At 43.4% G+C, this 25,964-nt stretch overlaps 2 protein-coding genes across 2 annotated transcripts; one reads left to right on the forward strand and one right to left on the reverse strand.

The window, feature by feature from the left end:
• Positions 1–652: 652 nt before the first annotated feature.
• On the forward strand, positions 653–10,447 carry LOC133021111 (ADP-ribosylation factor-binding protein GGA1-like). The gene is made up of 16 exons (XM_061087887.1): positions 653–716; positions 1,736–1,820; positions 2,726–2,801; positions 3,384–3,482; positions 4,226–4,349; positions 4,449–4,549; positions 4,632–4,712; positions 4,804–4,938; positions 5,893–6,103; positions 6,263–6,418; positions 6,503–6,552; positions 6,632–6,729; positions 7,440–7,573; positions 7,685–7,854; positions 9,240–9,350; positions 9,680–10,447. The coding sequence occupies exons 1-16, from the start codon at positions 680–682 to the stop codon at positions 9,788–9,790; spliced, it is 1,779 nt and encodes a 592-aa protein (XP_060943870.1). The 5' UTR covers positions 653–679; the 3' UTR covers positions 9,791–10,447.
• A 1,963-nt stretch (positions 10,448–12,410) lies between these two features.
• LOC133021101 (cAMP-specific 3',5'-cyclic phosphodiesterase 4C-like) lies at positions 12,411–25,173 on the reverse strand (the record flags this gene model as incomplete). The annotated part of the gene is made up of 16 exons (XM_061087874.1): positions 25,132–25,173; positions 24,182–24,316; positions 21,021–21,148; positions 20,736–20,918; positions 20,576–20,615; positions 20,273–20,343; positions 19,749–19,911; positions 17,912–18,005; positions 17,645–17,802; positions 16,517–16,615; positions 16,212–16,376; positions 15,530–15,629; positions 15,282–15,436; positions 13,775–13,897; positions 13,485–13,667; positions 12,411–13,370 (listed from the first exon to the last, which is right to left on the reverse strand). Coding segments are annotated over exons 1-16 (2,799 nt in total), but the record flags the coding sequence as incomplete, so codon positions are not given.
• Positions 25,174–25,964: the final 791 nt, after the last annotated feature.

A 25,964-nucleotide genomic window follows, 5' to 3' on the forward strand; every position in this document is an offset into this window, starting at 1 on the left:
TTACCTTTTTGTGTCTTCATCCCTCCATAATACAAATACACTTATTACAGCGGTTACTGGTTCATATGGACATATATATATTATAGTTTTTGTGTAGATGTAGCGTATGAGTGTGTCTTTTGGCAGGGTTTGTGTTAGTCGTAACTCTTCATAATAAAAAACATTAGGATAAATATGCCTGTTATACTTCGTACTGTAGTTTCTGTGGAGATGTGGTGTGTGTGTCTGGCTGTGGGGGTTTGTGTTGATATATATTATAAATACTATAGTTTTAGTGCAGTATAGTTGTTGGGGCTTTTTGATACTTCATGTTCATATATATAATAAATACTGTAGTTTCTGGTTCATAAATATAATAAATACTGTAGTTTCTGGTTCATACATATAATAAATACTGTAGTTTCTGGTTCATAAATATAATAAATACTGTAGTTTCTGGTTCATATATATAATAAATACTGTAGTTTCTGGTTCACATGAACACATATTGTGGTAACAGTGTAGATGCAGTATGTCTGTGTCTGTGTCTGTGGGGGTGGGGGGGGGGTTGTGTTGATGTGTCAGGAGTGTGACGGGGCGTATGTGTCACATGTCTCCGCAGTGACAGCGGCAGTTTGACACCTCGCTTCCCCCGGAGAGACGCACTGTTTGCGGCGGAGCAGCTCGGGACGCGTCGGTGATGGCGACCGGAGCAGAAACTTTGGATTCGTGGCTCAGTGAGTGGAAGTGGAATCAGAGATAAAGTTTGTTTGTGATTTTTGTTTTAAAACCTGTTTGCTCGGAAGTGTTGACGACATGTGACCGTCTCACATCCGAACGTTAACCGGGTCAAAGTGACGTTAACACCGGGGAAACTCACGTTAAACTTGCGGGGGGGATTCACGCACCTGCGGGTCAACTTTTAAAAAAAATAATTTTTTCACTTGATGTTAAAAAAAAGTTGAAAGTTGAATCAGGAAGTTTGCGTTTCTACCCCTGCGCGTACCCGACCAGGACGGTGTTGCCTCTGCGCTTCTGCAAGGCGCGTTCACGATTTGCAGAAATATTTCAGAATTATCGATCAGGAAGTTTTTACTTTTTTAAATTTCAGTAGAAAAACACGGTTTTACAGTTAAAAGCTGGTTTTAGAGACATTTAAGTATCATGAGGGAAATAAGTGCTTCAGTGATCCGGCTCCTTATCAGTCAGCTCATTGAGTTAATCATCGTTTAATCAGGTTTTAACTGATGATAAATGTTCTCTTTTATTTCTCTTACATCATAGTGATATGAATATTTTAGTGGTTTTGATATTTAATGCTCTCACCATGTGCTCCACGTGCCGCCATCAGTTATAAACCCAATGATTTAACATAATAATGAAAAGAAATGCACCATAATTTAATATTTACAAATGTCAGTGTCCAAGTTGTGGACATTTTATATTACGATCAACTCAAGTTTATTGTTGATCGGCAGTATGACAGTAAAACATCCTCTTTGTCTCATAATCTCTTTTTGAGATTGAAGTGAATGTGTTTCAGGTGGATTTTAAGCGCCTGTATTTTTAAGGTGTGAGTTTTATGCCTGAACATCTAATAACTGTCTGTTGCAGTCCTATTGTACATACTGTATATCTCCATGTAGGTGTTTCTTCTTACTTACTATACATACAGTATGTGTCTTGTTTTTCTCTCTGCAGACCTGTCTTTGATTTCACTTCCCTGTTAAGTTGTGTTATTTCTGGTTTGTTCCAGATCAGGCCACAGACCCAGAGAACCAGGGGGACAGGTGGGACTGTATCCAGGGCTTCTACCAGCTCGTCAACCAGGAGACAGATGGGTAAGGAGACTGTGTGTGTGTCTGTTTGTGTGTCTGTGTGTATCTGTGTGTGTCTGTGTGTGCCACATGCATCTCGGACCACGTACAGTGATCAGATCTCAATCAGGGTTTCTGCAGAAGTCTACAAATTCAATAATCTGAATTCTAGGCCTTAAAATGTCTCAAGTTTGTTAAAATATTTCATATTAGTACTTAAAATGTTTAAATAGGTCTTTATTATGTTGACATGTATTCAACACGACTGTGCCTAAAACCTCAGTTTATTTCATTTTAAAGAGAATTATACCATCTGTCTCTGCCTGTAGTTTTTGGAGATACCACAGAGTCTCGATTCACCTTATCTTTGAGTAAAGGGAAGTGTGAGTGAGTCCTGGTCCCTGATGTTCCTTCATATCTGTCGCACTCCAAATAAAGATGTTAAATTTCATTCAGTCGTAAATATAACCTGCAGAAACCCTGTCAGACTTTATTCAGACCTGGTGTTAACATCCACTTATGATTGGATCACTCGGGACAGATGTAAGAACCAGATGTGATTTTACATTCACCCACACACACTCCTGCATGTGTTTCCACATAGATTTACCAACTGTAAACTTGAATGGACGTCTCGGCAGCAGGCCTCTTGCTCCTTTGACTCTCTTTTGCACAATTGTGTTGTTTGAGAAACAGTTGCTTCACATCCACAGCTTCTCAGTGACAACATTGGGAAAGAGTGAGAGGAAACTCTCCAGCACCTTTTGACCCTTTTCCTCTGCTCAGTAAAACCTCATACTTTCTGGAATCAATGCACAAATCTAATACTGTCTTTGCTGCTGCTTGTGAATAGCTTGTTCCCTGTTGCATCATCTCAGTTTTAAAATGTTTTTCAGATATTGTAATGTGATTTGAAACTTGATTTGCAGGCCTCAGGTTGCCACGAGTCTTCTGGCTCATAAGATCCAGTCCCCACAGGAGAGAGAGTCTCTGCAGGCGCTCACTGTGAGTAATCAGACTCCTCACCACACCCTCAAATACCCACGATGTGTATTTTTATCTGTTGTCTAATTTTAGGGTTTCCTAGAGGCTTCTAACAACTCTTTTCTTTCTGAATTCTTAAATGTTCTTGTCTTTTAGGTCAGTTTTCATTATCTAGTCTCCTCCTCGTCCTTTGTCCCCTTCACAGTTTACATCAGTTTCTATTTCCTGCTCTTTGTCTCTACTCGGATTCGCTCGTTCATCAACGTAAAACAATGTCTTTGTTTTAACGAGATCCCGTGAGCGAAATCCGTGACCGACTGTGATCACATGGAGACATGAGGAGCTTTTTAAATCTGTGTTGAAATCTGCCGTGACGCCTGGTTTTCTATGCATCGCAGAGCGCTGCAGGGTCACACTTAGAAACGCCTCTTAGAAGAAGCGTCCTGATGCTCATGTGCCTCGGGTCACGTGATCTCTAAAGGTGGAGAACCACAATCCTGCAGAGACAGAACCCGCTCTCTCTCTCTCGCTCTTTATATATATATATGTATTAACCTTCCCTTGTTGAAGCTTCATTCCCTGATGGTTTGCTCTGATCTCCAGGTTCTTGAGGCGTGCATGAACAACTGCGGGAAGAGGTTCCACAGCGAGGCGGCAAAGTTTCGGTTTCTCAACGAGCTCATCAAACTCCTCACACCCAAGGTACCGCTGGTCACAGAGAGACAGATGTTCTCAGCAGCTGGAAACTATAAGTTGTTCCTCATTTCATCCAAACAGTCTCTTTACAGTTAAAGTTCAAATAAAAGGAGATTTATTGTCTTGATTCTGTGCGTTTATCTGACAATATCACATTTAGGACGACCACACATGAGTTTGAATCAGAAACTGGTTTATTTACAGAAATGAGTTTGAATATTTATTTCAAAAATTAGGGCTGGGCAAGTTAACTCGTTTTAATCGAGTTAACTCAAGTGATGAGTTAACTCGATTGTTTATCTGCCAATTATTTTCTTTTTTCCTGTTCTGCAGCATTATTTTCTTTTTTCCTGTTCTTCAGCAGTCAGCAACAGACTTTCACAAAATAAAAGCCTGACTTTCACAATAAAACAATAAATAATCAAACCTGAGTGAATGCGAGATAAAATAATTAATCGAGTTAACTCATCACTTGAGTTAACTCGAGTTAACTCGAGTTAACTCGAGTTAACTTGCCCAGCCCTATCAAAAATACAACACCAGCTTATCTAGTGAAAGATCAGGTGAATCTGCCCGACAACACACTCCTGCATCAGAGAGGGTCGTCACACGGCCCAAAACACACATAATAGCTATTTTATCATTATATAATCTTTATTTCGTATAAGTTACAAAGTGAATCACACAGAGAATTGGTCTTTCTGAGGAATGAGACGGGTGTGACTGACCCCATGTTCTCGCCTGAGCAGTACTTCGGAGCGTGGACTCCTCTGACGGTGAAGGAGCGAGTGACGGAGGTTCTGTACGGCTGGACGCTGTGGCTCAAAGACGAGCCTAAGATCCAGGAGGCGTACAACATGCTGAAGACTCAAGGTGAGAGACACAGAAACACCTTCTACACACGGGACTGACTTGATTCTCAGTGTTTTGTCCTTTTTCCTAAACCCTCTTAACTCTCTGTTGTTATTTCAGGCTTCGTGAAGGAAGACCCCAAACTACCAGACACACTCATCATGGCTCCTCCTCCGCAAAGATCCACAGAGTCTGTTTTCGACCAGGAGGACAAGGCCAAGGTGTGTGTGTCTGTGTGTGCGTTTGTGTGTGTGACGTCTGCTCATGTAAAGTCTCATCACGTGTGTGTGTCTGTATCGTCAGGTTTTAGCCAGATTATTGAAAAGCACTCGTCCTGAAGACCTGGAACTTGCAAACCGACTCATAAAAAGCACCATCAAGGAGGTGAGGAGCTCCAGTGCCGACGGACAGGTTTGCTTTCATAACAATTGTGTGTGTTGACTATAATAACATGTGTGTGTGTGTTTCTTTTTAGGAGCAGGAGAAGGCTGAGAAAGCTCTGAAGCGTGAGTCCACTCTGCAGGAGGTGGAGAGCAGCACCAGGCGGCTCCGGGAGCTCCTGAAGGAGAACCTCACAGGAACCTCGTTACCGCCCGGTGACGACATCAAGGTCGGTCCATTTACTGAGAAGCAGCGCTAAATAATCAAGTGCTGTCGTTTTTATAAGTGAGTCAAATAGTTCCAGACTTTGAATGTGTCCACTCACAAAGCTGTGAACAAACAGAGGGAGTGTTTTTCTCACTAATAACCACAAACACTCTCAAAGCTGCAGCTCAGAATAACACGAGGACAAAGGCATGAGAACCGAAGATTAAAACCCTTTTATATTAAATTCAAATAAATAATTCACAGACAAATATTTGATTATCAGAGCAGCATCGTCTCCATCAGACATGAACGACTCCTCTGCTCCGCCCGGCTTCAGCATCACACACTTACAATAAATAAGTTGTTCATCCCCAAAATACATAGTATTCCCTCATATAAAAATAAATAACATATATAAAATACCGTTGTTATACTTCCTGCGCTTATTGATAGTTTATCCTCACTCTCACTGGGATATTTGGATATTATTTCAAAGTGTATCCTGTCTGTTCTTATTCTATTAAATAAAATAGAATAAATAATAAATAAATGAATAAATAATTCACACACAAATATTTGATTATCAGAGCAGCATCGTCTCCATCAGACTTGAACGACTCCTCTGCTCCGCCCGGCTTCAGCAGCAGAAACAGTCTGAGGCTCTGTCAGGCGCATCACACAACTTGTTCATCCCCAGACAAAAAAAAACCAAAGTATTCTCTATTATCTAAATAAATAACATATATAAAATACCCTTGTTATGCATCCTGCTCTTATTGACAGTTTGTTCTCACTCTCACTGGGATATTTGGATATTATTTAAAAGTGTAACCTGTCTGTTCTTATTCTATTCTATGTATGTGATGATGTTATTCATATTTCAACCAGTAAAATAACCTTTGGTTGTTTCTCGTATCACATTAAATATCTAAAATATCTAAAATATTAAAATCTCTTCTTGTTAATGTCTCTTCAGGCCTTGTACGAGCACTGTGACCGGCTGAGGCCCGGCCTGTTTCGTCTGGCCAGTGACACGACGGACGACGACGGCGCTCTGGCTCAGATCCTGGCGGCCAACGACGATCTCACGCTCGCGGTTAACGCCTACAAAGACCAGGTGGGGAGGAGAGAGTGCAACGGTGCGAGAGAGAGAAGAGGTGAAGAAGAAATGAGGAGTGAAAGCAGGGGTAGGTCTCATCCAGGAAAAGACTCTGACCTCGTGTGTGTATCTTTGTTCTGCTGGTGTTTGATGCTTCTTCTTCTTCTTCCTCTTTTTCCTCTTCTTCTTGCTCCTTCTCCTCCTCTTCTTCTTCTTCTTCCTCATCTTCTTCTTCTTGCTCCTCCAGCTCCTACGATTCCCAGAGAGATTAAGAGTTACCACCTCATCGACCTGTCGGCTCTGGATTCTCCTCAGACTCACAGAGAAGCTGATTCACCTCCGTTCTTTGACTCCTCCCCTCCGCTTGTCTCCTCTCGCCTGGACAACGCCTTCTCTGAATCAGGTAAAGCTCCATTTAAACCTTCCTCTCATTTGTTCTCACGACTTTTGAATATGATTCTTTGACGCTTTGTCCCGTAATTTACAGAGTTTGATAAAAAGAAGACTTCGAAGTCGTATTATGAGGAACTGATGCAGGTGAGTTTTTTTTAAGTAAACGGTTTACGAATGAAGATTTCCTCCGGAGGAGACGATAACACAGTTTCTCGTCCGGCAGCTTAATGACGATTTTCAGAAGAGGAGCAGCGAGCAGAACGGAGGGAGAGGAGTTCTGCTGAGAGCTCGAGGATGTGGATCCAACGGGACCAGCACTTGGTGAGAATGGAGAATTCTGACGTGAGGGAGATTAGTTTTACATTTCTTCTGGGCACAGATCAGAGCTGTCATCATATCATCAGTGTCTTTCCTTCTTTTTTTTCCTCATATATGTTTATTAGTTTTCCAACAGGTAATACAACACAAAACAAAACAAAAACAAGACAAACATTTGGCTCACACACATATTCAAATCCATACAGGAAGAAGATTCAGGGGTCACGTCCTATACAAGTAAGAACAAAAAAGTAAAATAAAAGTATACAGAAATAAAAGTAAATCGATTAAATGGTGAAACAGAGTGCCTCTTTTGAGGCAGAGCATTCTGAGCTATGATACAAACCCTCTGGTGAGAATGGTGGAAACATTCAGACCAACATATGACAGAAAGGGTTCCAATGTTTTACGAAAGGCATCATCATTGCTGTGATCCAATTCAAAAGAATACACTTTCTAGCACAAAAAGCAAGTGTCTGATAAAGTCTCCTTTTAAATTTGTCAGTGATGGACATGTCAGATATACCAAGTAGCAGGTATAAAGGGTTATTATTACTGTTAATAGACAGAATCTTATTGATTTCCTGCCCTATGACCTGCCAAAACTGCTGTATTTTTCTACAATCCCACAAACAATGTGTCAGACCACCAGATTCTATCTTACACTTGAGTGTCTTTCCTTCTTGATTTGACTCCTTCTCTTGTCCCGTCAGGTCTTTCCCTCAAAATCATCAGTTCAGCGACTCAGGATCAAATCACACGACGCCAGCTGAAGTGTGTGTAGAGACAGTTTGTCCTCCACTGTTACTGAAGCACGTCTTTGTGCCAATGGACACCATCAAATCCAGTACGTCTACAAACCCCATTAAATTAGAGTTTATATGGATTACTGTGTTTTATAGCAACAGAGTGTTCCTAAGGATTTGTGAGGATTAATCCACGTGTCTTCTGGCCTCAGGTCAGCTGGAGCCGATCACTCTCTTCGACCAGGGCGGCGTCCACGTCTCTCTTCACTTTGCCAGGAACTCTCCCGCGGGTCACCCGGGCGTCGCTGTGGTCGTCATCTCCACCGTGAACACGTCCGCCCTCCAAGTGAGAGACCTCCTGTTTCAAGCTGCTGTTCCCAAGGTAACACACTCCGGTCACAGTGGTCCAGTTTCCCATTCAAGTTTCACATCAGCAGGTTAAAGACCGGGGTGAACTTTTTATTCAGTTTTGAAACTTGAACTTTTTTGAACCGTGAGGGAAGTAAAACTCATTTTAGAGCTGAAACGTGATTTTATCTGTTGCCTCCTGATCAATCTGCTGATTCAAAGACAGGGACATTAAAACTTCTCCTGCTTATTTCAAAGACAAAACAATTATTTTTTAATTAAAAAACGTTATATTGTCCATAAGCCCCCCCCCCTTTAACGTCACAGAGCTGAAGCTGAACCCAGTGCTTAATGCAGCTTCCCACTGTTCCCAGTCCAGACACTGTTAGAAGACTGTTCCTCATCAGAGCAGCATCAGGAGATTCTGATGGACAGTTGATCGACATCATTACATTACATTACTCTATATTCTTACACTCATAATATATTATATTATCTATTGTATAGTCAAATACTTATATTTATACCTCTATTATATATCATATATTATATCATACTCTCTGTATATTCTTTGTATATATAAGTCTATATACACATATTTATACATGTGTACATGTTATTATTATTATTATATTTATTATTATTATTATATATACTGTTGCTGCCATTATTACTATATACTGCTATTATATTGGTATAATTACTATCATATATAAATATATATTATGTTATATTATATACTATATATACTGTACTATTTTTATATACTGTCTAACAATAACATTACCATCATATCATCAGTAATATTACCATCATCTTGCCACTGCACCTTATCTACCTATTTATCTTGTGTTTCTGTTTTTATTCTTTCTACCTTAATATTTTTTATTTTATTCTATTGTATTGTATTTTATTGTATTCAAATATACCGGCTGCTATGACGACTTAATTTCCCTTCGGGATGAATAAAGTAATCTATCTATCTATCTAGCTCTGTGTGTCTGGCACCAGATGGGTTAAAAGCAGAGGTTTAATTTCCCCTTGCATGAGTGTGCCTGTGCATGTCTGTGCATTTGTGTGGGATAAATAAATGTATCTTAAAATCTTAAATCTTAAATCTTAAATCTATCTATCTATATATGAATGATGCTGCTGCTCCCTGCTGGAGACAGGCCTCCACTAGATGGAGCACTACGGTGGCCTGGAGAGCCCAATGCACTGCAAACAACGAAAACAGTGGTAATAGAAGTTGCTGTAAATCATTAACTGCAGCTCACTGTTACAGTTTCAGTGAGAACGATGCAACCTGCATCACCACAGGACGAGTGAACAGCCCATTCCAAACAAGCAGGTGCAGAGCAGACGCTGTACGAGTTATTGACCGGTGTGATTTTTCCCGTCTGTGTCTATCTCCTGCAGAGTATGTTGGTGAAACTTCAACCGGCCTCCGGGACGCAGCTCGCTCCATACAACCCCCTCCTGCCTCCACCTGCCACCTCCCAGGTCGTCCTGCTGGCCAATCCTCAGAAGGTACCAGACCACTGGTCCCATACCAGGGGAATTTACCACCATACAAAGGAAGAAACTGTTAAAACAATATGTAAACATGCAATATCAATATGAGAATATAAGAAAATGTACAAGATAAACAGGAAAAATCTTTGTATTATAAAATTGTGACTAGTTTCACTTTGTAGATAAGTGAATAACAGAAAGTACTGAAACACACGAAGCTTCAACCTTAAAAATGTTGAATTTCTTTGGTTTTTAAGCTTGATTTGAATTTTATTTATATTTATACAAATTCACGCCTATGTTTCCCCAATACCGACGTCTGTTCTTTTCCTTCCTCTCTTCAGCGGCAGGTGCGTCTGCGCTACAAGCTGACCCTGACTCATGGAGACCAGCAGCTGATGGAGACCGGAGACGTCCACAGCTTCCCGGACTGGAACTCTCTGATCGGCCACTGAAAACTTTGCTCTGGAATCTAAAATAAAACTTTGTAGCTGGAACTTGAGCCTAGAATTTCAAAAGAAAAGATGAACAAAAAGGTTTGAAACCACATCTGGAGTCGATCTTCACGAGGTAAACGACAAGCAAATATCAGTATTTACTGAAATATGACGGTTTGTTTTTTCACCTTCTACCCGATTCTGGTTTTCAGTATTATGGGATGGTGCGTTTTCTGTTTTTGTGATTGCTGCCTGTTGTTGAGAGTTCGCACACAAGCCCAGTTTGATGGAACAGTATTTTTTCCTTGTGTGGATTTGTTGCCTGCATATTGAGTTTTGTATTTATTTTCTGTTATTCTCATGTGCTCAAAATTCTTAAACTGCCATAAGATGGAAATGTTTTACGTGTGTGGGAGAGAGAGTTCTCTGCTTTCAGGAGATAAGTCAATTGAACGCGTGACCTTATCAGTGGATTTTCTACAAGTTGCTGGTTGTATCTTGAAATCTTATTTTATTAAAAGGTGATGTTAGAGTTATCGTTTCTACAAAGACTAGTAGCAGTGAAACTTCAAAATAAATAAATCTGTGGTATTTTGAAAAGAAAAACTGAAGTTTTAGGAAGGTTCATTTCTACAGGAACAAGCCAAATAAAGTTTTTTTGTATTTTGCTCTTAACATTGTTATGATGCATTTCTGATGTTGCCGGCGATGCGTCTTCAGCTTCTTTATTTCTCTGAATCATCCCCAAAAAATCTAAGATATTAGTGATAAAAACACTTTAATATGAGCAGAAACTTTGTATTCTCACATTTGAGAAGCAGGAAATTGTTGGTATTTGACATTTTTGGGTGATAATTGATGAGGAACTGAAATTGTTGTCATTTAACTTTTTGTTTCGGCTCAACTTTTTAGGAAATTATGAAATCAGACCAGGACAGATGATTAGATTAAACCCACTACAACATATGCAGTGTCACTAGACACATAGACCTAAAACCTCCATCAAGGCCCATCAGTCCCCTCGTGAAACCACATTCAAATTCTACAGATCCAGATTTCTATTTTGATCTTCACCAAATTTCTCTATAAAATCATTGGAAATGTTGCAAAACTCTTTATCTCTCCATCTGGATCCACATCATAATTTCTTTCTTGTGTACTTTCTGAGAAATCCTGCAAACTAACAGACAAACGCAGATGAAAACAGATTGAGGTGATAAACGCTTCATGATGCAGCTCCTCCGTACAACAAGGGTTCTGTTGTTTTAGTCCATTCTCATTGATTTACAATGATAAAGCATAAAACTACGTCCTCCACAGGATCATACTTTTTAATCTATCAAACAGAAACATTATACTGTCCCTGAAGGTCACGTTTATTAAAGATCTGCTGTGTTAGGGTGCATTGGTTCATCTGCGTGTCCCTAATAAACTGCCCACTTCCTGTATCGTGGGTCGTCAGCGTCTGAAAACACCAGTCAATCAACTTCATTGATCATATTTATTATATGACATCAGCAGGTTAAAATACATGTTTATTATGTACATATATGTAACAGGGGTGTTAGATAAAGTGCCAAATACAATTTTACAAAAAACAAACAAACGAAAATAAGAAAAAAACAACAAAAAAACATGGGATTTTTGTGGAAGACCGTCAGAACCGTTCTCCCCGGTCCGACAGTTCATTGCTTGGTGGACGAGCCGGTTTGCTCAGCTGGTCCCGGGTCAGTTTGGCACGATTCACCCGAGGAATCAAAAAGTCACGCGGCCCGGGAGACACGATGAATACTGTTGTTTTGTTCTTTTTTTTTTTAATCTTTAAACACGAACCGACATCGACACGAACAACACGTTCACCGCCTCTGGAGCTTTTGAAGAAAATCAGAAATCCAGCATCGTCGCTTCAAGGTTATTTATCTGAGCTGCTCCGGGGGGAAAGTTCCGTGGATATAAGACGACAGACGACACTTTCCAGACTTTGTGTTTTGCTTTTTCTTCTTTTTCTGACAAACAAGAGGAAAGTTGACGTTCTTCAAACAGAAGTTTTGTTTCAGGGTTCGATGCTCGGTGTGTGTTACAGGTAATAATCCATGAGGTCGGGAGAGAACACACACACACACACGCAATCACCTGCATGTTTATTATTTATTTTCAGGAGCTACAAAAGTGGATAAACCTGCTTCTGGGACTTTGACCCCCCCTGGCTCATCGCCTGCGGCAGTGATGGATGTACGGAGACTTGGCGATGAAGACTCTGGAGGTCGTTGGGGTCACGAGCGGCTGATTCAGACGCTTGAGAGTTTCTCCTCCTCCGCTTTCTCTGCGAGCTCGGAAGTTCGAGTTAAGACGTCTGTATCTGAGAGGCTCGAGCGGGAATCTCCCTCCTCTTCATCCTCTTCATCCTCTTCATCCTCTTCCTCAGCAGTCACACGCAGCTGACTGTCGAAGCCTCAACGGATTTCCTCACGCACGTCTTCATCTCTTCTTCACCTCTTTCCTCACTGATGCTTTCAAGTTGTGATTTTACACCCGACTAACTTTCCTCTTCTTCTTCCTCAACTGGCACCTCCTCTTCCTCCTCTTTCTCTCCCTTTTCCTCCTCTTCCTCCTCCTTCTCTACCTCTTCCTCCTCTCCTTCCCCCTCTTCATCCTCTACATTGTCTTCTGTCTCTCCCTCCTCTTCTTCCACTTTCTCCTCATTCTCACCCTCCTCTTCCTCAACTTTCTCGTCCTCCTCTTCTTCCACTTTCTTCTCTTCATCAACCTGTTCCTCCGTCTCCTCCTCTACATTTTCCTCCATCTCTCCCTCCTCTTTTTCCTCCACTTCTGCCTCCTCATTTTCATTTCCCTCTTCCCCCTCGCTGTCTCTCTCTCCATCTATTTCTCCTTCTACCTCCTCCTTTTCTACAATTTCTTCTTCATCACCCTTTGCCTCCTCATTACCTCCTACATCTTCTTCCTCCTCCTGTTGATCCTCTTGGCTTTTCTGGATCTCCTCCTCTTCCTCTTTGGTCTCCTCCTCCTCCTCCTCCTCCTGACATTTCTCGATCTCCTCCTCTTCCTCTTTGGTCTGCTCGTCTTCCTCTCCATCATCATCTTCTTGCTTTTCTATTTCATCCGTCTGCTCTGCTCCATCCTCTTCTAATTGCTCCACTCCATTTTGCTGTTCCATGTTTTCCTGTCCCTCTTCCTCGTCCTCCTCCTCTTCTCCGGCCTCCTCCTCCTCCTCTTCCTCTTCATCCCGGACTCCATTCTGTTTACTGTTGTGATTCTCCTCGTCTTCCTCCTCGTCAGCTCCGACGTGGTTCTGTCCCTCGCCGTTCGGCTCCGCCCGGTCCTCCCTCCCCCCGCCGTTGCTGTTCTCCAGGTGCACCTGGTTGTGGTTGTTGTGCTCCACGTCCTCCAGGGTGATTTCGAACTGGAAGCGGTCGTGCTGAAGGTGTCTGTCGGGGGGGGGCGAGGGCGACTGGGGCATGGTGCTCAGGTACCACTCCCTGTTCTCCTCCAGCGTGTCCAGGAGCTCCTGGGCGTCCGGGTGCACCAGGTCGGCCCACGTCTCCCACAGCGGATGCACGATGTAGTCGATGAAACCCACCTGGAGAAAACATTGATTAGATTTCAGAGGTCGAAGGTCGTGGTTTCCCTCACAGCATCGATTCATCTGACTGTATTAACGATGAGAGATTGGAAGAGGTTGGTCCATCCTTACCTGACTCTTCTCCACAGACGCTGTGTGTTTGTCACACATGGCGCTGATCTCCATCCCTCTCTCTCGCTCTTTGTCGCCCTGTCGGAAGAACTCCTCCATGATTCTCTCCGTCCACTGCCGGTACAGCGGCAGCGCCTTGGTGGGGTTGCTCAGGTCGGCACAGTGCACCATGTTCCTCAGCACCTACACACACAAGAACGTGGACGAGCTAAGGTTACAACAAACTGTGTCGAGATTTTCATTTAACGTGAGAGGGACAGAACAGGAAACTGGTATCGATGACGGTTCACCTGTATTCGCTCTGTGTAGTGGTCGAGCAGCAGAACCCCCGAGCTCGTCACCTTCTTCGTCTCCACCATGGTCTTCAGGTCGCCCAGCAGGGTCATGTGTTTGGACATGTCCGTGGCCAACACCTGCAGAAAGAGACACAACTCACCAGAATGAATTTCATCAAGATCCATGAAATATTTCCCTGGGAAATCTGTGAAAATGTAAAAAAAAAAATCCTGGATCTGTGTCAAAATGCAATGAGTTCATTCTCGGCCGATGTTTCATCCTGTAGCCTCTTAAGCAGCGGGTGAGATTCGCCTAAAATGCCTGTCTGAGGAGTACCGAAAGTACGGGGAAAAAATCGCATATTAAATCGCAATCGCAATATTTGGGGAAATAATCGCAATTAGATTAGTTCCCCAAATCGTTCAGCCCTAACTGACATTGAGTAATAGCATTTGAAACACAGTGAAGTGGAAGGTTTTTATTTCCGCATGAATGTTTTTGGTTAAACAGATGCCTGCAGATGACTCTAGCTGGGACGTATGAGCTGGAAAACACACTGGGACCCGAGCATGAAGCCTTGACTAGCCGTGGTTCAAATTTGATAACAATACCACAGAAAATGAATATTTCACAGATTTTTTCCTAAGGGCATGTCTAGGCGTTTTCCGAAAAGGCCATTTGGAACTATGGTAACCAACTAGGCTAAAAAGGCTACTTTTACACTCAAAATCATACTTTTATATAAAGGAGGCAAAACCTGTTATATCGTTTAAAATGTATACAAATAAACATCTTTCATGTTGTTTACATCTTGATGCTGGCTGCGCTGAGATTACGCAACAGCTGACTGTGGCTATTCTTTGATGTAATAGTGTGTTTTGGACTGATTATGTTACTGGATGGATCGTCTGGACCTTTGTACCAAGACTGTTTTCGTTGGAATGTTATCGATCTGTGGATTAATATGATGCTTCTTAGGTGAGTGATGTCGACTTTGTGATTGTTTTTTTGTGTTAGTGTCTTGACTGAGACGTTAATTGTACCGGCTGTGGTAATCCCATCTTCAAATAGTTTACATCAGTCGAATCGGAAGAATCGTAGCTTTCTAATGATATGTTGCATCAGTATCTAGCGGTACGAGGCAGTTCTTAAACATAACAATGTTTGAGGCTTATCGGCAGCACCGGCCCGCCCGTGAGCCGGTGCTGCTTAAACAAAGTTTCGTGAAATCCTGCTGAAAACCTGACAAACAAACAAACTAACCAACAGACAAGAACATGACCTCAAACTATTCTTAATCCCAAACTGTTGACTGAAACTAAAACCAAAGATGTGTAAGTTGAAAGCAGGAACAACATGTGATGTTGACAGTTGAAATCAGGGATTCAGAGCGTTTATTAAAAGTTTTAAAAGGGTCAAAGTTACTCAGGGACATTCTGGAAGCAGTGAACAGAAGCCACAGAGTCACTGAAACCAGGGAGAATTAGATTGTGTGTGTTTGTGGTGAACGAGTTTCCTCACCATGTCGATGACGAGCTTGCGGAGGCTCTGGCGCTGTCTCTTGGTGAGGTTCTGGAAAATGTCACAGTTCTCCTGGTGCAGGAGCTTGAAGCCGACGGCGAGATGATGGTTCTCCAACACCGACTCGTCGTTGTACATGAGGGCCAGTTCTGAGTCTGAGCCGAGAAAGAGAGAGAGAGAGAGAACGATGGAAGAGGGGAAACGGTTTGTGCAAACATCCAGAAACACGTGGTTGTGTTTGTGCTCACTGGTGTTGATGAGGAACTGATTGGAGACGCCAGGGTGGTCGACGTCGTGGATGGCTGCAGCGAACAGAGAGGCCAGGACCTCCAGGTCAGTGAAGACGGCCTGAACGGGACAAGGGACGAGAGAGGAGTCAGAGAAAAGAGAAGAGAACCAAGTCAATAAGCTTTAAACACACACCACTGTTACTTTTATCAGATTAAAATACTGGAATTTGAGCCACAACGGTTCACAGCAATCTCATGTTAGTTCTTTAGCATCAACTATAAAGATATAAAGGTCAAATACACTCCCGAAAAAATATATTTAAAAAAAAGAAATCTGGGCATTTATCCATATTTATTTAAAACAGTATAAAGTACAAAGTTAAAGTACAATATAATAAACAATATTTAAATACACAAGCAGAACAGGTACCTCAGCACAGTAGTGTAGTAAATGTATTAAGTTACATCCCGTGTGTGTGTTTGTATGTGTGTGTGTGTGTGTCTCTGTGTGTGTCTCTGTGTGTGTGTGTGTGTGTGTGTGCGTGTGTGTGTGTGTGTGTGTGTGTGTGTGTGTGTGTGTGTGTGTGTGTGTGTGTGTGTGTGTGTGTCTCTGTGTGTGTGTGTGTGTGTGTGTGTGTGTGTGTGTGTGTGTGTGTGTGTGTGTGTGTGTGTGTGTGTGTGTGTGTGTGTGTCCACATACATCAAGGGCAGGTGTGGACAGCAGGACGTGTGTGGACTGGGTGACGTCCGCAGCATGGAGGCTGTTGTGGTACGGTACGTTGCCATGGTAATGGTCCTCCAGGGTCATCACGTAGGTGACAAAGGTGTCGAGTGGGATTCGAAACGTCTTCAACAGCTCGCGCTCCTGAGGAGGAGGGAGGAGAACCGAGGAGTTCACTAACCCTCCACCAGGAGTTCATCATGTACAACACAAACACACACACACACACACACACACACACACACACATACACACACACACACACACACTCTGGCTGTGTTCACCTGGAAGATGGTGTACATGATGCAGCTGAGCGGTCTGTTGTTGGAGAATTCTGCGACTCTGAATATGTTGAAGCTCCACTTGTCCAGATCCTCCAGCTCCTGTTTAAACAATCAGATCACAGAAAACATAGTAAAGGCTCCATTACAAGTTTAAGTTAAAAGATTCATTAAAAGTCTTCTAAACAATAGTACAGATTCATTTTTAGAGCATCAGAGTCAGAGTTGAGTCGACTCAGGGTTTTAAGAACACACTACGATATGATGCACTATATTTACTGAACAAAATGTATGAAAAATGTCAGAATCCCACATAATAAAACCAAAATAAACAACAATCAATGTGCAACAGTTGAACCAGCCAATCAGAAGTCACTTTAGAGGTAAAATGATTAGTTCATTGTCTGATTAGCAGAAGATTTCAAGTAAAAAGTCACAGTTGCAAACTTCTCAAACATGAATATTTTCTTTGATCAGAGTAAATTTAACAGCTTCATGTTTTGTGTTTTTGGGATCAATTAATTTAAAAGTGTTTCTTACAGTTGATTGATAAAACTGAAAGTCTTATTATTCGATTATTAAAATGATCACGAGTCGCAGCCCTGAATGACTACAATACAAACATTGTGTTGAATCACAAGTTTTAAAGGTAAAATCTATTTAAAATGTTAGGTCTTATCATCCAGGATAGTTAAAATCAAAGAGAATCCCACTAAAACCTGTGCTTATGAACAGATGAAGCTTCTTTCATTTCGGTGCCGGTGCCTTTTTAACAATGATCACAAAGCAGACGTCACGATAAATAACCTTGATGGTTCCCTCTCAGCATCCACAGATATCTGCAGCCTCTTTCACTTCCATGGAACCACAAACAGTAAATAATTCATGTTCACATCGAGAATAGAGACGCTGAGCCGGAGACTTTTACTTCTGAAGTCGGGAGGAAACGAAAAAATGAGGCGGAACGTGAACCTAACAAATGTCTCAGTGAAAATATGCTATAACTTGTTATTTACTGGTGGGAAGCGTCTGAATAAAACTATTTTACTGGGAGAAGAATCCCATCATTGAATGTTCAAAGTCAGAGCTGCGATTGTGTGAGTCAGAGAGGAAGCCGACAGACGAGCAGACCTTGGCGAGCTCGTCCTCCTGGTCGGTGTTGACGCCGAAGCGAGGCATGGAACTGCTGGAGAGGCTGGAGCTGTGAGACAGTTTCCTCACGCCGCTGATGTGACTCATGGGTTTGTCCTTCAGGGTGGGAGACGGGATCTCCTCATCGTTCTGCTTGTCTGCAGATTGATGGACAAACAACAACAAGAGGAGGACTTATTGCTTTTGTTTGGGTCGAAAGTGGTAAATGTTGTCGTGGACAGGGATCAGCTCCTGGTTCCCACTCACCCAGGAAGGTGCTGGAGATGTATTCAGACACCTGGTTACCGGAGCGACTCATCTCCGACAGATGGGAAAGTTCTCTGTTCAGCATCCTCTTAAACTGTCAACGAGAGGAAAACAGAAACCAGTCAGTGTCTCGGTTTGTTCGTGGGGGAGAAACATCGAGGTAATTACCAATCGACTCATGTTGTTCATTTATAAACTATCTCTTCTCTAACGTCACTACAGTCAATGATCCAGTAACTTCCTTACCTCAGATATGACCTTTAATACTTATTCTTTTCCTTTTTTTGACTTTTAATTTTTTTTATTTTTTTTTATTTTATTTTATTATTTTTTCTTTTAATTTATTTATATTGTGCAGCTTTAATAATTAATTATTACTTAATAGAATTTTCAGTTATCTATCTATAATTATTTTTATTATTTTCATTGAGTTGTGCAATGTATTGTTCGCATGACCACGTTCGTGTGGTCCTTAAAATAAGAAAAACCTCCTAGGAGGAAGACTGTATATCTTAATCTTAATCCATCATGATGCACAGTGTTTTTATGGTGTCAATATCTCATGGTGTCAATATCTCTATATATTGTTAATTGTCGTACTGAGATTTTGTGATACCCAATGTAAATTTGACTTTGATTCCTGTTCTACTGTCCCATACCTCCTAATGAAAATATTAAAAAAAAAAAAAAAAAAAAAGATATGACCTTTACGCTCTAATGTTGGCAGAACTGGGTTCTCGCATTTTAATCTTTTAAATGATATCATCTGTAATTATAGTCTTACTTTCGCCTCAGTGTTTTTTAAATCTTTGTTATCTGATATTGTTTTTTGTGATGTTTTCAAATAACCCCTTGTTGTGTTGTTTTGATTTGGTTGATTTTCATTTGGTCTTAGCGATGGAAAAGTTCATTTATTTTCTAAAAATGTTTGCTTTTCCAAATAAACGTGTTACAGATAAATAAAGTAATCAGATATGTCAGAGATGAAGAATTAATTGAACTCCTTAAAACAATAAACATACAATTAAGACTCTTCCCAAAGACCCAGATTAATTATATGATGCTTTTATCGGTGGAAACAAAATCACTTTCAGTGGATATTTCATGGACGGTCGCAGTTGCCCCATAAGATTACAAGCTTGAACCGATTCCTAAAGTTTCTGTAAGTTCCATCATTAACCACTCACATATAAATGTAGGGCACAGGTTGAAAAACACTGGGATTCTCCCATACAAGTATATAATCAATATACAAATGCACAACAAGCTAACCAACAGACAAGAACATGACCTCAAACTATTCTTAATCCCAAACTGTTGACTGAAGCTAAAACCAAAGATGTGTAAATTGAAAGCAGGAACAACATGTGATGTTGACAGTTGAAATCAGGGAGTCAGAACATATTTAAAAAGTTTTAAAAGGGTAAAAGTTACTCAGGGACATTCTGGAAGCAGTGAACAGAAGCCACAGAGTCACTGAAACCAAGGAGGATTAGATTCTGTGTGTTTAAGACTCTTCCCAAAGACCCAGATTAATTATATGATGCTTTTATCGGTGGAAACAAAATCAATTTCAGTTGATATTTCATGGACGGTTGCAGTTGCCCCATAAAATTACAAGCTTGAACCGATTCCAAAAGTTTCTGTAAGTTCCATCATTAACCACTCACATATAAACATAGGGCACAGGTTGAAAAATACTGGAATTCTCCCATATATGTATATAATCAATATACAAATGCACAAACAAATATACAAGGATCATCAACAATGGACTAAATAAATAAGTGCACGTATCAGTCTGAACGTCAGTAATGTCCCGATCATCTCTACTCACCTTGTTGGAGGCCATTTCGCTGACGGAGCGGTGAGTCTGAATGGTCTCCAGCTGGTCCAGGCACCAGTCCAGTTCCTCCAGAGTGTCCAGGGCCAGCTGCTGGTACTGCTGGTCTGAGAGTGTCGCCCTGGGACTGACGCACACTCCGCCCAGTGGAGACCTCCTATAACACACGGGGCTTAGTTCAACCAGCAGGAAGCTGCAGACACGCTAGCAACATGTTAACAGCAGCATGTGCTCCTCTACTTTATCAATGTGTTGATACCAGTTCACCACATGCTTTTAAACATGTTTTTATTTTATTAATTTAGGTTTTGTGGCAGGATTCTTTACTTTCTACCTGGTTCCTATATGTTTATCTGAGACAACTGGATTTACGGCGGGGTTTCCCTTTCCCCCCTGGAACTTTAAGGTCTCAGAAACTGTGGTAAAGTCTAAACTACCGATTTTGTGGCGGCTACACAAACACACTTTCATGATGAGCATCAGTGGGACATTTCAGGACATTTAGACTCAGAACTGACTTGACTGTTGGCGTGGAGACGTTGGCGAGGATGGTGAAGTTGCTCCGTACTGATCGAAGACTGGCCAGTACCTAAATCATCGCACAGCATCATGGGATACCACCGTCAGAGAACTGTACATGACAGACTGAATGCCACACACTGATTTCAATCCTTCAACGTGCTGATTTCATTATTTTTCCAACACTTTACATTTAAATATTTGGCCACAAGCGGCTGAGAAGCTATTTGTGGCCTTTGGAACCAGCAGGAAACATTTAAAACAGTTCATATCTATCCAGTAAACTCAGTAGAACACCTCACCTGAGCGAAAGGTGTGACGATAAAGTCCTCTGCCGTGTGCCTGGGAGGAGGAGCAGATGGAAGAGTTGGAGAAGAGGTGATTGAAATGAAAATATCAACGTTTAAAAGAGACACTCTCTCCCCTCCCCACTCATTATCTCAGCTTCTTCCTGAGCCTCACCCTTCACTGGCGAGGGAGGAGTTTCGAGAGACCGTCTTGGGCGACATGTCGTAGTCCGAGTCCGAGCGGTAGAGGAAGGATTCTCTTCTCTGGCCCGAGGGGAAGGAGGTGTTCAGGGTGAGGCCCGGACTCTGGGAGCCCAGGGGGCTGTGACCCGGCGACACGCCATTTTCTGTTTCGTAGCTGGAACACGAGAGTGAGGATCAGCAAGGGGGGGGGGGACAGAGGGGGAAACAGCCTGCACAGCCTATCTGCAAGGTCAAAGGTCAAATTGTGTGTGTGAACCTGTCGGTGTCGGCGTGCGTGATGGAGATGCGTGGTGGGATTCGGAGAGGGAGAGTCGTGGGACGGGACACGTTGCTCAGGACCTCCGGTGACCGGGTCCGATCTCGAGGCCGGAGCCAGCAGGGCACCTGTTGGGTCAGAGGACAGAGGACAGAGGACAGAGGTCAGAGGTCAGAGGACAGAGGACAGAGGACAGAGGACAGAGGACAGAGGAGAGAGGACAGAGGAGAGAGGAGAGAGGAGAGAGGAGAGAGGAGAGAGGAGAGAGGAGAGAGGAGAGAGGAGAGAGCACAGAGGACAGAGGATAGAAGACAGAGGAGAGAGGACAGAGGACAGAGGACAGAGGACAGAGGACAGAGGACAGAGGACAGAGGACAGAGGACAGAGGACAGATGACAGAGGACAGAGGACAGATGACAGAGGAGAGAGGAGAGAGGACAGAGGAGAGAGGACATAGAACAGAGGACAGAGGATAGAGGACAGTGGACAGTGGACAGAGGACAGAGGACAGAGGACAGAGGACAGAGGACAGAGGACAGAGGACAGAGGACAGAGGACAGATGACAGAGAATAGAGGACAGAGGACATAGAACAGAGGACAGAGGATAGAGGACAGTGGACAGTGGACAGAGGACAGAGGACAGAGGACAGAGGACAGAGGACAGAGGACAGAGGACAGAGGACAGAGGACAGAGGACAGAGGACAGATGACAGAGAATAGAGGACAGAGGACAGAGGACAGAGGACAGAGGATAGAGGATAGATGACAGAGGAGAGAGGAGAGATGACAGAGGAGAGAGGTCAGAGGTCAGCGGACAGAGGACAGAGGACAGAGGACAGAGGACAGAGGACAGAGGACAGAGGACAGAGGACAGAGGACAAGAGGACAGAGGATAGAGGATAGAGGACAGAGGAGAGAGGACAGAGGACAGAGGACAGATGACAGAGGACAGAGGACAGAGGACAGAGGACAGAGGATAGAGGACAGAGGACAGAGGACAGAGGACAGAGGACAGAGGACAGAGGACAGAAGACAGAGGACAGAGGACAGAGGACAGAGGAGAGAGGTCAGAGGACAGAGGACAGAGAACAGAGAACAGAGGACAGAGGACAGAGGACAGAGGACAGAGGACAGAGGACAGAGGACAGAGGACAGAGGACAGAGGATAGAGGATAGAGGACAGAGGACAGAGGACAGAGGACACAGGACAGAGGACAGAGGACAGAGGATAGAGGATAGAGGATAGAGGACAGAGGACAGATGACAGAGGACAGAGGACAGAGGACAGAGGACAGATGACAGAGGAGAGAGGAGAGAGGACAGAGGAGAGAGGACAGAGGATAGAGGACAGTGGACAGAGGACAGAGGACAGAGGACAGAGGACAGAGGACAGAGGACAGATGACAGAGAATAGAGGACAGAGGACAGAGGACAGAGGACAGAGGACAGAGGATAGAGGATAGAGGATAGATGACAGAGGAGAGATGACAGAGGAGAGAGGTCAGAGGTCAGAGGACAAAGGACAGAGGACAGAGGACAGAGGACAGAGGACACAGGACAGAGGACAGAGGACAGAGGATAGAGGATAGAGGATAGAGGACAGAGGACAGATGACAGAGGACAGAGGACAGAGGACAGAGGACAGAGGACAGAGGACAGATGACACAGGAGAGAGGACAGAGGAGAGAGGACATAGAACAGAGGACAGAGGACAGAGGACAGAGGACAGAGGACAGAGGACAGAGGACAGAGGACAGAGGACAGAGGACAGAGGACAGAGGACAGAGGACAGATGACAGAGAATAGAGGACAGAGGACAGAGGACAGAGGATAGAGGATAGATGACAGAGGAGAGAGGAGAGATGACAGAGGAGAGAGGTCAGAGGTCAGAGGACAAAGGACAGAGGACAGAGGACAGAGGACAGAGGACAGAGGACAAGAGGACAGAGGATAGAGGATAGAGGACAGAGGAGAGAGGACAGAGGACAGAGGACAGAGGACAGATGACAGAGGACAGAGGACAGAGGACAGAGGACAGAGGACAGAGGATAGAGGACAGAGGACAGAGGACAGAGGACAGAGGACAGAGGACAGAGGACAGAGGAGAGAGGTCAGAGGACAGAGGACAGAGAACAGAGAACAGAGGACAGAGGACAGAGGACAGAGGACAGAGGACAGAGGACAGAGGATAGAGGATAGAGGACAGAGGACAGAGGACATAGGACAGAGGACAGAGGACAGAGGACAGAGGACAGAGGATAGAGGATAGAGGACAGAGGACAGAGGACAGAGGACAGAGCACAGAGGACAGAGAACAGAGGACAGAGGACAGAGGACAGAGGACAGAGGACAGAGGACATCAGTCAGTTTACAGGGGAACTTGTTCATTCTCTCTCTTTTATTCACATCTGGATAAAACCAAAGAGAGCTGCTGCTCCAGGGCCACAACCCTAACCAACCAGTTTAAAATGAGTGCATGATGTTCAGCTACAATTTCACATTTAATTATTTTCAATTAAGTTTTTAATCTGTGTTTGTCGTAGTTGCAGGAAGACTTTGGTTTCCATTGATTTAAATCCAGTGTGAAAACAAAAGTAAAAGTTGGAAGCAAACTGTAAACACAACAAGACCTATAACCACATTATTAAATCCCACTTAAATGATGCACGTTTGCCCCATTTAGGCTAAAACTTGGTGTAAATGAAGCCGTTTCCAATTTGAATTTGAATGTCGGACACTTGGACGACGCCACAGGAGCAGAATGAAAACATGTTGTGTTTTCTATCTGTTGTTTTTCTACATTTGAAGAATTGTTTATTATTATTTACTCAAATTGTATTGGATTTGGCTGCAACTCTGTTGACCTCTAATGATCAAATTTGTCATTTTTTGGGTGAACTATGTCACGACTCTGGACTTTGAGTATTATAGTTTTGATCTTGGACTCTTTATTACTTTGCCTGTTTTCCTCGTGTTGAGGTTAAGGTTGGATTTGATTCTGTGTTTCCCTTTTTTATTTAGTTTTTGCTCCCCGTGTGTTTCCACCTTGACTTCCTGTCTTTGTCCTGTTTCCCGCCCTTGTGATTATCTGCACCTGTTCCTCATGTGTTTCCCCCCCTCCCCCCAGCAGGTTAATAGGCCCCCAGCTTCCTCTCAGCACCTGGAGACTTGATGAGAGTCTCCTGCTCCGCCCTCTGCGCAGCTCGGCCCCAAGAGTGGCGCCAGATGTGTAAGATCTGCTGTAGCGCGATGACTCCGCCTTCTCCCCGGCACCTGGTCCATCAGTGCCGTTTCCCTGTGAGACGGAGGAGGGAAGAGGAGCGAGAGAAGTACATCTACATCTCTTTATATACATCTACACCTCTTTATATACATCTGCATCTCTTTATATACATCTACATCTCTTTATATACACACAAATGTTGTATCCACCAATAAAACAATCTCATTCTGTGATAAAGTCGAGAATCATACAGTTGTTATTGTGCCACATTTACCGAACTTGTTTTGAATTTGCCACATTTTCTATTCTGAAACTTCCACAAAAAGACAATTTTGTTACAAATGATCAACGTGTGTGTTTTGACATGACGGTGCGTGTGTTGGTCTCCGTGCACGTGAGCGTGTGTGTGTCTGGGATGAGGCCTCTACAGAGCCAGGCTGATCTGCACTGCAGCACCGTAGCAACAAAACACTGGGGGAATGGCAGCAGTTGCTAGGCAACAGTGCCGTGTTGCTTCCATGCTGCGTTTGATGTCGTCCAGACCCAGATGTGGAAGGATGCTCACATCCGCAAGCGTTTACACACACACATGTATGGGCACTCACTCGGCATAATCAATAAATAAGGTCTTGAATAATGCATCGGATTATGTCCTTCAACCAAGACGTCACCTTTAAAAGACAACAGCTCATTTACATAGAGGACGGAGACAGAGAGGAGACTTGGGGAGACGAGCCCTCCACTGTGACTTCCCAGTGAGAACAAAGGGAGCCTGGATGTGTGGGGTCTGTATGTCATGGTACACATTCAACACAACACACACTCCACCTGCTATGGACTGACTAACAGGTTTTCTCACTCTCATCCACCAGTGTTTACACTCTCACCTCTTCTCCCGTCACCGACAGCACGCTGCGGCTCTTCTTCATTCTGATTGGCTCGTTCTGGGCCCCGGGGCGGAGCGTTCCCGAACCCAGGCAGCAGAGCAGGTGGAGAGCCAGGACCGGAGAGGTCAGAGGTCACTGCAAGGTCAAACCGGGGTCAGACCGGGTCACAACCGGCCCCCATTGGAGCTGACTCAGAGCCAGCCGAGCGCCTCAGTGGGCTGGAACCCGGCGTCCTCCTGCTGCAAAGCAGTGAAGGTGCATGGATGCCCCCCCCCACTGAGGGTCCAGGTCCCGTGTGAGGTTAATGACCTTTGCTCTGATTCGTAGTTTTCTCCCCAAGCCAAAGGTGGAAGAAATAAAAATCCAAAGTTTCACTCCATATTTGTGTGAGCTACAAGTTTGTGTTAAAGAGAAAGTGTGTCTGCATGTCGTCCTCCTCGGGCGACACAAGCCAACGAGATCTCCTGCTCACAGCTCATGATGTCGCTGCTGAAGAAAACACTTCCCCATGTTTTCGGGAATAATTATCCAACCTGGAGGATTGTTCGCACGATCGATTCCCAGATGTGAACCGGATCCAACATGAATCCAGTTTCCACAATGATTAAGAATACAAAAAAATAAATATCTCCAGCTCCTCCTGTCTGAGATCAGACCTCCATCGTCCGACTGGTCACACGGATCCAAACAGAGGGAGAAGAGTTAAATATGTTCTGAGAAATCCAGAGGTCAGAGCTTCAGGTTCGATTTCCCCGGGTCCATCTTTGATTTGGTCTCGATGTTTCCTCTCCTGTGTCGATTCCCTTGAAGAAAACAGACATTACAGAGTTTAA

This window comes from Limanda limanda, chromosome 2 (genome assembly GCF_963576545.1).
Source record: "Limanda limanda chromosome 2, fLimLim1.1, whole genome shotgun sequence".
Taxonomy (NCBI): domain Eukaryota; kingdom Metazoa; phylum Chordata; class Actinopteri; order Pleuronectiformes; family Pleuronectidae; genus Limanda; species Limanda limanda.

Bases quoted from the DNA above. Each gene is read 5' to 3' on its own strand.
- LOC133021111 (XM_061087887.1), top strand. From the start codon at position 680: ATGGCGACCGGAGCAGAAACTTTGGATTCGTGGCTCA. The intron at 4,939-5,892 runs GTCGGTCCATTT...ATGTCTCTTCAG, and splicing joins CGCCCGGTGACGACATCAAG to GCCTTGTACGAGCACTGTGA. The intron at 9,351-9,679 runs GTACCAGACCAC...TCCTCTCTTCAG, and splicing joins TGCTGGCCAATCCTCAGAAG to CGGCAGGTGCGTCTGCGCTA.